The sequence below is a fragment of the Rhinopithecus bieti genome, unplaced genomic scaffold (genome assembly GCF_001698545.2).
Source record: "Rhinopithecus bieti isolate Rb0 unplaced genomic scaffold, ASM169854v2 scaffold_53607, whole genome shotgun sequence".
Lineage (NCBI taxonomy): Eukaryota > Metazoa > Chordata > Mammalia > Primates > Cercopithecidae > Rhinopithecus > Rhinopithecus bieti.
Window position 1 is genome coordinate 110,136 of NW_016820699.1, and position 11,543 is coordinate 121,678.

The 11,543-nt window shown below is 38.9% G+C and overlaps 1 protein-coding gene across 1 annotated transcript in view; it reads right to left on the reverse strand.

The window, feature by feature from the left end:
- Positions 1 to 11,543, reverse strand: part of LANCL3 (LanC like family member 3) — a 21,102-nt gene that overhangs the window by 2,335 nt on the left and 7,224 nt on the right. Inside the window, exons 2-3 of the mRNA XM_017859903.1 lie at positions 9,709 to 9,832; positions 5,866 to 6,063 (exon numbers count right to left, since the gene is read on the reverse strand). Of these exons, the coding sequence (XP_017715392.1) occupies positions 5,866 to 6,063; positions 9,709 to 9,832 (322 nt within the window). The remainder of the gene's footprint in view (positions 1 to 5,865; positions 6,064 to 9,708; positions 9,833 to 11,543) is intronic.

The window sequence follows — 11,543 nt, forward strand, 5'->3', positions numbered from 1 at the left end:
AACAAAAAAAAAAAAAAGAAAAAAAGAAATGTGGAAGTTCCCTACAGAGATAGTTAGATGGGGCCTTAAATGGAAGGAGCACTTTTTCAGAACTTTGAAGGATACATACAAAATTCCAGGCCCAAGATGAAGTAGGGAGGGCATTCTATCTAGCACCAAGATTAGCAAGGGCAAAGATATGGAGCCAGGAAGGACAAGCCACAAGAAGGCTAGTGGGGCAATGTTCTAACCAACAGACCAGTGGGGAACAAGGCTAGACTGGGTTCTGATTATGGATGGTTTTACAAATCTAATTAGATAGCTTGGACTGTACTCTGTGGTCATCAGGGAACCGATGGAAGTGTTTTGTTGTGGATTGGTTGGCTTTTATTTTGTATGACAATGTGATTATTATGGACAAAATGTCCCAATTTTAGTGGTGTCAGGAGAGACCTAAAGAAGGTAACAGGGTAGCTGTGAGCTGGTTGTTAGCAGAAAGACAAAAATGAAGCCAATGACCTGTACGTTCATCACAGCACTATTCACAGTAGCAAACACATGGAGTCTACCTACGTGCCCATCAATGGTGGACTGGATAAATAAAATGTGGCACATATACACCATGGAATACTATGCAGCCATAAAAAAAGAGATCATGTTGGGAACATGGATGGCGCTGGAGGCCATTGTCCTTAGGAAATGAATGCAGGAACAAAAAACCAAGTACCTACCACATGTTCTCACTTATAAGAGGGAGTTAAATGATGAGAACACATGGACACAAAGATAGGAACAATAGACACCAGGGCCTACTTGAGGAGGGAGGGTAGGAAGAGGGTGAGGGTTGAAAAACTACCTGTTTGGTACTATGCTCACTACCTGCATGACAAAATCTTTTGTACACCAAACCCTAGTGACATGCAATTTACCCATGTAACAAACCAGCACATGTACCCTCTGAATCAAAATAAAAGTTGAGAAAACAAAATATAATAAAGTGTTAATTGTATATTATGTAAATTTCACCTCAATTAAAAAAAAGAAACAAAAAAGCTTCTTTAAAAAAATAGAAAGCCAATGAAAGAGACATTTTGCAGAACTTGGTGAATGTTTCTACATTAATTGGGCATCTACTATATGTCAGGCACAGTAGTAGGTGCTAAGCTTTTAAAAAGTCTCTATCTTCATGGTGCTTTTCAGCTTAACTGGAAGTATTAATTAGACTACGTGAGGGGAAGTAGAAGTCTCATGGAAGCACACAGGAGGGCCCCTAGCACACACTTGGTAGAAGGAAATGACTACTAGAGGGGTGACACCATCTAACCTGATTATTGGGGGTTGATAAGGAATTAGCAAGGTGTACTGCATGCTGTTGATGACCTGCATGGATCAGCTTTACGTTACCAGCAAGTGCCTCATTTCCCGGTTCCCGTGAAAGTTGGCAACAAAGCTCACTGCTGCATCTTCTTGAGAGATTTGCCCTCAGAAAAATGAGAGGCTATGCTATGCAGCCACCCCTCACAGGGATGACACAGGGATACAAAATATCGGCTTCCTTGCCTCAAGAGAGACCCAGCTTCTTGATGTAATCTGTGTTTCTTAGCTTCTCCTCAGACTCAGGGTGAAGCTAGTCTCCAGGTAAGACATGCTCCTCTTTGGCCTATTCTGTTCCCTGCTCCCTTACAGGTTCCTCTTGATACCAAGCTCTAATTTTAGACCCTGAGGAAAGAGCTTGGTGAAGAAGGAGGGCATTACAGCCAATCAAAGGAAGGTGGGTGGGAAGGCCCTGCTCTTGCTGGCCTCCCTCAGGCTCTAGGTGTCCTTCCTAGATGATTGCTTTAGCCTCCTGTCCCCAGGTCTGCCATGCCTTAAATTCATTCTGTGGCAGAGTGAGTGACCTTTCTAGGACCATAACCTGACCATCACATTCCCCTGCTTAAACTACTAAATGACTTCCTGTTACCCAGATGCCTTAGCATGACACAGAAAGCCCTTTGTGACTGAGCTCCTTTTCTATTTTCCCACCTCTTCTCCTCCATTCCCTTCTTGAAACTTTTCACTTCAGTAGAACTAAACCACCTACAGTGCTTTCATGCTTCTTACTACCAATGTGGTTCGCTTTTCTTGGAACAAGCTTTGTACCTTTCTTGATCTGGCTAACTTACCTTAGGCATCACAACCTCCAGGAATCCTTCCCCGGACCTGGAGGCAGCATGAGGAAACCCTCTGAGCTTTCATTGATCCTATACAAACTTTCGCACTTACACAAAACTCAACTGAAATTATCTATTTCCATGGCTGCCTCCCCTAATATAGTGCAAACTACTCAAGAGCAGAAACTGTATCTTGTTCACTTTTTTCACACTAGTGTGTGGCATGGTGTCTGGCAAATGCCATGAACCTCATACATGTCTGTTGACCATAAAGTGCCCCATTTCTCAATCCAGCACAGGCTGATACTGGGGTATGGATGAGAGATGTAGAAGGAAGAAGGGTGAGATGGTCTAATTGCTATACCAGGCCATGAGCCCCAGACAGCTTAAAAGGCATTGATCCTGTGGTTCTGGCCAGGGTGAAAGAGCCTCTTCCTGCATCCTGGATCACAGAATGTTACATGGAAGTGACCTTGCAAAACTTCTAAACTAAAATTTAGTAAACCTGTTGGTTCCTAACCCAGCATAATGGAAGCCACAGTAAGGCTACTTAATTAAAAAAAAAAAAAAAAAAAAAAAGGCAATGGTGGGTTTCTTTGCTTTTGATAGGAATCAGGAACCACATCATTTCATCACAGGAACACTAATTATTGTGCATTGGTAAGAAGCCTGAGTCAGCAATGATGTATGACTTTGCCAAATGCAACTGGGAAAAGGAATTAATTATTACTTAATAAATATGTTTTAAGAGACTAAACTTTTGAAAATATGGGATCTAATAGGACCTTGTGACAGCCAGACTTGGCATGTATACCTTCAACACACTGGAGAATCACCACTCAGGTCCATTCTGGGTTGTGCAATTTCGCTGAGGCATGTATTGTACAGTGTGCACTACAGAGCTTAGTGACCAATGAGATCTGCACTGCAAAAGCCTTGTTGCTCTTTATTCAAAGTCACCTACCCAAGAGCCTTTACGAAACGAGTTTTTTAAAAAAATACCCACACCTGTACTTCACGCAGCGTCAAGGAAATGCAGTCAGTGTTACCACAGCAATGATGTAACCTAATGCAGTTGAGTTTATTTTAGCCACAGCATTTGTTTTAATGATTTTGTAAATGACTTTGGTCCTGTATTTCAGAATTGTCAAGGTTATGAAGGGGTCACATAAATCTTCCTGTAATACTTTACAGGACTTATTGAGAAAAAAGCTATATGCCACACAAGGTATTTAAAAACGTCTTGTTCACAAAGCTCTTGGGGCACAACCCTCAGGAATGGCAAGGGACCAAAGTATAAAAGGGGGTCTGTGGTGATCAAAAGATTGAGTTCTGCTACTCAGTCTCAAAGTGCTCATTTCACAGATAAAGAGACAAAGGCACAAAAGAAACAAAGTGACCCTTTCTTAAGATCAGTAAACTGGTTAGTGTTGGAGTTGAAACTAGAAGCTGGAGTTATTAACTTAGAGTCAAGAACTATTTCTACACTGCATAAATGATAACTAGGCTTGTCACCTGTGGAGGTGGGTTGAAGGAGCATCAATAGGAAACAATTATAGGAACAGATAAGGTATCATTAACGAAGCTCCACGTTGTGGATTATTTCCGGCAGGCTTTTAATCACAGAATTAGTCTGCTGCCTCAAACCATCTGCACTGTTCATAAATCTACTCTCAAAAATGTTTTCCTTAAATAAATGAAAATTATTTTATAGTTCATTTCCTGCATAGCATTTTTGGAGAGTTTACTGTTGCCAACTTCTGCAAAATCTTGGTGGTCTTGGGACTGCACTTATTAGACTTATAATCAATCTTGATGCTGTTTTTAGAGCATCTCTTCAAAGAAAGACCAATACCCTTGAGGTGGGGGTAGGGGTTGGTAGAAATAATGGGCCCCACTTCATTTTCTATTCATTTTTGAATTGGTTTCGTTTTGGTAGTCCAGTGAATATGTGGACTGAATGATTTTTCTTTAAAACTTATGTTTAATCTTCTCTGGATATTGAACATGAATGATAAAGGAGGAGATAGTCTCCAAATGATGAATCCTATGCTGCACTGTTATGATAAATGATTTACAAAGACAGATGGTATTTAGTATACATAAAGGATGGAATAATTGCCCTGCAAGACACCCACATCAATTAACTGACCCAGTCATTCATTTTAGTAGATTATCCTCCCACTTTTTTCAGGACTTTTACTAGCACATTGAATCCTTTTAAGATATTCTGTGTTTAAATTGGGATGTCTCCAAAATTCAAGGATCCTTGCTGGGATACTTGGAGGATATCCAGAGACCATCACTGAGAATAATTAAAATAAATGAGAAATGGAAGAATTGAGCATAACAAGAAGGAATATCATTTCCAGCATGGTAAATAACTTGTTTTTTTCCCCAAAAGGTCAAATTAAAAGAAATGGGCTCAAATCATAACTGGCAAAAGTTAGCCTAGACATAACACATAATGCATGGATACTGGTAGAAGCACACATTTTGAACTTCCTTCGATAGGCAAATGTAGCAGGCAGAAAAAATATGACCAATACACTGCGACTTACATTATTCATCAACTCAACACTATACTTTCAGGGATTATTATTCATCAACTCAAACTGTACCCTCCAAAATGAAATTATAGTTGGATTAAAGACCGTTAATTAATGGGAGGAAAAGGTAATGAAACTCAGGTGAAAAAGTAAAGAGAAATCAAATATATTTTAAAACTGTGCTTGTGGGATTGAAGCATGGCCTTGAAAATTAAATTGACTCAGAATCTAAGAATTTTGTATTATTTTGGTATTTTAAATCTGTCCCCTGGTCATCTAACCAATATTGATTTATTTATTTGAATCTAACTTTTTTTCAAATTACCCATTCTCTGAAGGCTTAATTAGCAGTGTGATGGAATTTCTTAAAAGTGGGAAAAGATAGGGTTTGCTAAATTTCTAGTCTCAATTCCACAGAGTTTACTGGGGATAGCTATTTATGTTTCTAGACATTTTGTTTGGTACTGATGGAAATTCTTATCTGAAGAAGAGTTGTAGAATAGTGCATCCCAACCTTTAAAGTGCACACGATTTGCCTAAGGATACTGTTAAAATGTAGATTTTGATTCAGTGGGTCTAGGGTGGGGCCTGAGATTCTGGATTTCTATCAAGTTCTCAGTTGTCCATGCTACTGGTTCCAGGGGCCACATTTTGAATTGCCAGGCTCCAGATCTGCACTATCCAATGTAGCTACTGAGCACTTGAAATGTGGCTAGTCTAAATTGACATTTGATATAGGTATAAAGTATATGCTGGATTTCAAGGACTGAATATTTTTTAAAATGTGAAGTATCTCAATTTTTAAATTGTATATACATGGAAATGACAATATTAGGGGTATATTGGGAACTATAATATATACTATTAAAATTAATTTACCTGATTTTACTTTTTTAATGAGTAATGTAAATGTAAAAATGTAAATTACATATGTAGCTCATTTTATACTTCTATTGGACAATGTTAGTTTAACTTTATAAACAAATAGATATAGATCATATATTTTAAAAATGTAGACGACCATTTTCAATTGTTTACTGATCAGGGAATTGGCTTTGAAAATTCATCTCGACCCTTTTATTCACATGTAATGACTAAGTGAGTATCTCACTTCTCAGAAAAGGAACCTCCCTGTGGCTAAACCTAGATGAAAGGCAATGTTTTTATAACAGAGTGTGTGAGACCTGGAGCGCCATGGCACCAGTGCACCAGCTCATTCTCTCTCTCGATGGTCTCGCCAAGCTCAGGTGGCCAGTTGCAATTTTGTTCCTGTTCCATGAGAAAGTCCACGCTCTGCCATACCAGCTCCCGATCTGAGGGCTTGAGATGCTCATGGTAAGAAAGAAGCATCTGAAGAATAGACGACAATCCATGAGCTGCCCCTGTATTAACAAACAAGGCATAAAATTCACACAATTGGGAGGACAGCTAGTTTGATTTAGTGAAAAGATCGACAGGATAAAAAACAATAATGCCAATATTACTTGAAAGCTCATATAGCAATGTGATAACTAAGTTGCCTAAGAACTAGGCTTCTAGCAAACTATAGCCTACAGGCCAAATATGGCTCACTGCCAGTTTTTCTAAATAAAGTTTTATTAAAGAATAGCCATGCTCATTCATTTGCATATTTTCTATAGCTGCTTTCTGGATACAACAGCAGCACTGTATTTGTGACAGAGACCGTATGGCCCAGAAAGACAAAAATATTTACTGTCTCTAGCCCTTTACAGAAAGTTTTCTGACCAATATCTGTTTTAGAGAAGAGATCTTTTCAAACTTTGTAATTGAAATGTCAGTAGCTTTCATGAAAATGCTCCTAAAATGCTTGAAAATAATTTGGTCTAGGTATCCTAAACATTTATTCTTTTATTCATTCATTCAACACACAAGTATTAAGCATCTACTCGGTACAAGATACTGCTCTAGGTACAGAGGATAGATCATTGCACAAAACAGACTAAATCCCTCTTTTGTAATGCTAACATTAGTTATTGATATTCATTTACTTAATCCTTTACATTTAGCACTTGCATATTAGGCACTGTCTAACCCTGGTTATACAGATAAACATGATTTGGTTGATACCCTTGAAGACCTTTCCATCCATTCCAGTGAGACGGCCAGATTTGTAAATAAATAATTAGAACATGAGGTGATAAGTGTTCTGTGAGAGATGTGTACCAGGAGTACGATGGTTAATTCTGTGTGTCAACTTGACTCGGCCATGGAGTGTCCAGATATTTGGTTAAACATCACTTCTGGGTGTGTCTGTGAGGGTGTTTCTGGATAAAAATAACATTTGAACCTGTTCACTGAGCGAAGCACATTACCCTCTCCAATGTGGGTGGACCTCATCCAATTCAGTGAAGGCCTGAATAGCACAAAGAGTCTGAGTAAGAAAAAATTAGTTTGTCCTGCCTGACTGTCTTTGAACTGGGAATTGGCCTTCTCCTGCCTTCAGATTTGGACTCAAACTGGAACTTACATTATTGGCTTTCCTGGATCTGGCTTTCTCAGCCTCCATAATCATGTCAGCCAATTCCTTATAATAAATCATTTAGTTATATAATAAATCACATTCCGTTTGTCTAGAGAAGCACGACTACCACAAGGACTAATAGAAGGAATGGAGGAGAGCTTAACTTGGCCTCAGGGGTGGAGGGGATGCTGAAGGTTCCATACAGAGAGTATCATCTGAGCAAAGTCTTGAGAATTCCTAAGATAATTCTGAACTAGCAATGGGTATTGAACTAGCAAAGTCCTGAACATGCCTTTGGAAAAGAAGTTAGCTTAACAAAGGTAAAAGTCCAGTCCCTCTAGGAGTTTTCACTCATTCCCAGTTAGAATCCTGATTAGTGGGTGGTACTAGGGTCAATATATTCTGATGGCTTGCTCTTTAAGCTCAACTCTATAATTTTAAAGCTTTGTTTTTGCATTCAGGCACCTTTTACTTTGCCATACTCAGAAATCTTGACTCCCTGGAAACAGTTTTACAGTTTGTATTCAGTCAAAATTTCTATTGCTCTTAAAATTTGATCATGAAATTTGAAAATATCTTTATTTTGCTGGATTTGAAATTGTTGGGAAAAAAAGATTGCTTTTCAGGAAAATATTTATGCACTAGATAAAAATCTAGTTTAAGCTATATATGTAAAAAGCCAGAATGTTAATTTCTCTAAAGAAAACCTGAAAAATACTGGGAGGCTGAGGTGGGAGGATCACTTGAGCCAGGAATTCAAGGCCAGCCTGGGCAACATAACAAGACCCTGACTCTATAAAAACAAATTTAAGGATGAAAATTTGACCAGGTATAGTGAAGCAAGCCTGTAGTCCTAGCTACTTGGAAGGCTGAGGCAGGGGAATCACCTGAGCCCAGGAGGTCGAGGTTGCAGTGAGCTATGATCACACCACTGCACTCCAACCTGGGTGACAGAGCGAGACCTTGTCTCAAAAAATAAAACCAGAAAAATGAATGGAATAGATTAGGGGACTATAGCAGAAACTGTCAGTGCCCTGGCTCATCACCTCATCTACACTCACCATTCAGATGCATCTTTGTTCCTGCTTCATATCTCAAGCATCTATCATTTTGCCTGAGGCTTTCTCTGGCCACAGGAGTATGCCCTGCCCAAAGGGGCAGGACAGAATTGCTAGGGAATTAACACTTCTAGGAGAAGCCAATCAATAAAGCAGAGAGTTGGTGGAAGAATACCCCAGCTTCCTCACCCCTTGGGTGAAACAATTCTGAGACGTGTTCTATAAAGTCTCTAAGATTCCCTAGGGAAACTGAGCCTCAGTTGTCCACAGTTGCTCATTATTACACTCTCAATTAGCTTCTTTCTCTTTCTTGTCTCATTTCTCCGCTCCTCTATCAACACTTTCTGAAATTACCTTTCAAATAAACCTTTTATACCCAAATCCTTGTCTCAGGGCTTGATTTCGGGGAGACTTAAACAGAAATATAAAATTTCTTTGAGAAAACTCATTGAAGTTGTTTATTAGGTATTCATTCATTCATTTGGGTTCCCTAATTATGTGCAAGCTCTGTAGTGAGGTCTAGGAATCATGAAGATAAATGAGAGAAAGTTCCCATCCTGAAGGTGCACAAAGCCTGCTTAGGCAGTTAGGCAAGTAAGCCACTAATTACAGCGTAATAATGGCTCCAACAGAAGTATGCGCAGGATGACAGCATGTTACCCAGTTTTGCTTTGGGAGAAAACCTGAAACTTGTGAATATTTCTCCAGAGAGGATTCAACAACCCTTTTCCAAAAGCACAGAACATTTTTCAGCAGATTAATGATGTTTGAGCAGAGTCTTGAAATCTGGGTATAATTATTACAGATTAGATAAAGGGGTTGGGGGAAGTAGGGCATTCTAGGCAAAAGGAACATGGACAAAGGTAGAAAGAGAACACTGCATGTGGGAGACTATGCTGGACAGAACCTGGAGGGTAAAGATAAAGCTTGAGTCTAGAGAAAGAGGCAGGTGGTCCATAAAGGGCCTTGCAAATCTTGCTCAGTAGTAATGGTGAGGCACTGAAGGACTTAAAAGAGGAATAACTAATTTCTTTCTTTCTTCTTTTTTTTTGCATGGCCCAGAGCTCACCATTAGCCATTACAATTCAGTAGTCTGTTATAAATCCACTACTACCAAAAACTTTAAAATGTTAGTGGCTTAATCCTACCTTCCTATTCAGAGGCACTACTTTCAATCGTGTGTGAAAAGTTTTTACAATGTTTCAGCAAAACTAGGCCAATGAGCTTACAATCTAGAATAAAGATATTAGTCTTGAGTGAAAATAATTGTTGAAATAGTTACATTTCTGTCAGGTAGACTATGAAAACAAATATTAACTTGTGATTTGTGTTATCTATCAGTATAGGTTTTTAAAGAACATTTTAAAGTATTTCTTATTAAATGAATAGTAATGATCTATGGCCAAACAAAATCTTCCAGCCTTTATTCGGTATTAATATTAGAGACTTTCTCCACCCTAAAGGCCCATGCCAACACCTTTACTTACCCAAGTATTCAGTTCCATAGTAAGAATACATCAGGGGGAATGGTTTCCTCTTCTTTATGGCATACTGCTTCCCAGAGTCCAGAATTGCCTGGCAAATTGACTTGATCTGTGCTGGAGTCAGCACCTGAATAAGGAAATCCAGAAGTAGAAGTCAAAGCAGGATCTCCTTTTTCCTTAGGCACTGAATTTTCTTGCTTAAGAAGTCTAGCATCATATCCACAGAATCCTGTACTATATGTAAATAAACTTAGTCAACCACAATTTATTCTTTTTTTTTACCACTGATCCTTCCTTTGTTGTCAAGTTGTCAAATCTGCCCTCTTTAGAAAACTTGCTATTTCGGTGGAAAACACACAACTTTACTGCTATAGGTTGCTATACAATACAAAGACTACCTTATGGTTGTTATATCATTAATCCTTGTCACAGGAACAAGGATTTGCTCAGAAAAGAACAAATAGCGGTCCTAACTGATTGTGCTTAATAAAGCTGTTACTCCTGGTGTACGATGTAGGTCTGGCCCAAACAACAGATCTTCAATTTGTGTTATTTAGACTGTGCTTATAAAGACTGTACTTATAAAGCCATGATTCTGTGATAAGCTGCAGTATGACGGACTCACTCTAGGCATTTGTACTACCTGAATGAAACCAAAGTCCAATAGTGTCAACACAAAATAACTTCTAATATCAAAATGACTCTGAATAGAGAATGGCTAAAATGTAACGACTTGTAGTCTTCCATGTTTTATTCAATCTGTCCAGTCGGTTTTAGGATTATAGAGATTAAAAAGTTCTCAAGCCTTCAAAGCATCATTGCATTTATTAAGATTCTGCTCAGGTTAGCCATGTGTTTTGTATCCTGCCCTTCCTGGGACAAATTAGACGTTCCCTTTGGCACACTCCCTTTATGACAGTGACATTTGCTCTGGTGCACAGCACTATTGTGTTAGATCTCTCTCTGTTGTGTTAGATCTCTCTCTTTCTCTCTCACTAGACTATCGGTTTTTTGAGAGCAAACACTGTGGCACCTCATAATTTTGGTATCCTTGGTGCCTAACACAGAATTTGAGGGGGGTCCTTCACAGCTGATGAGTGAGTAAATAAGTGACAGGTTAACTGGTATGAGATTCAGAGCCCTCACTCCCTTTGCTCTTTATTCCCTTCCTCCCTCCCTCTCTCTTTCCCTCCCCTCTGCGATTGTTCCTTAAGCGCCTACTACATTCCAGGCAAGATTGTTCTGGATGCTGGAGATACGACAGTGAGCAAGATAGACAGGACCTGTGCTCTCATGAAGCCAATCTTCCCAAAAGGTAGACCTGCACAGGAAAGGTACTGGTCAGATTAACCAAAACTAAAAAACATCTAAGTTTAGTCTGATTGAATGAATCTGGGATCAATAAAAAGTCCGTTGGATTTTGGCCTCTCTCCTAAAACTGGCACATTTAATTTTCCTATCCAATATCCAGCATTAGACCAGCCAATTCCTTTTGAAATAAGTTTCTAATGATTTAATTCATAAATTGCTCCTCTGATTTACCTGGTATTAGAAGGAAAAAATATAATCCGGTTTTGGTTTCCCAAAATCTAGCATTTAATTTGGAAAAATAATTACTTCATGAGGACACCATTCATTAATTCTACCAATTAACATTTATTGAGCTACTATTCCAGTAAGGTACCACAATAGGTATTGTGGAGAAATTCAAGAAACCATAAGACATATTTTTTCCCTACAGGGAAGTTACCATCCAGCACTGGAGATGAGATATAGACAAGAGTCTACAATAGAGCAACTAAAGCTCATGAGCCTAGAGATAGAAAGAAACTCTCTTT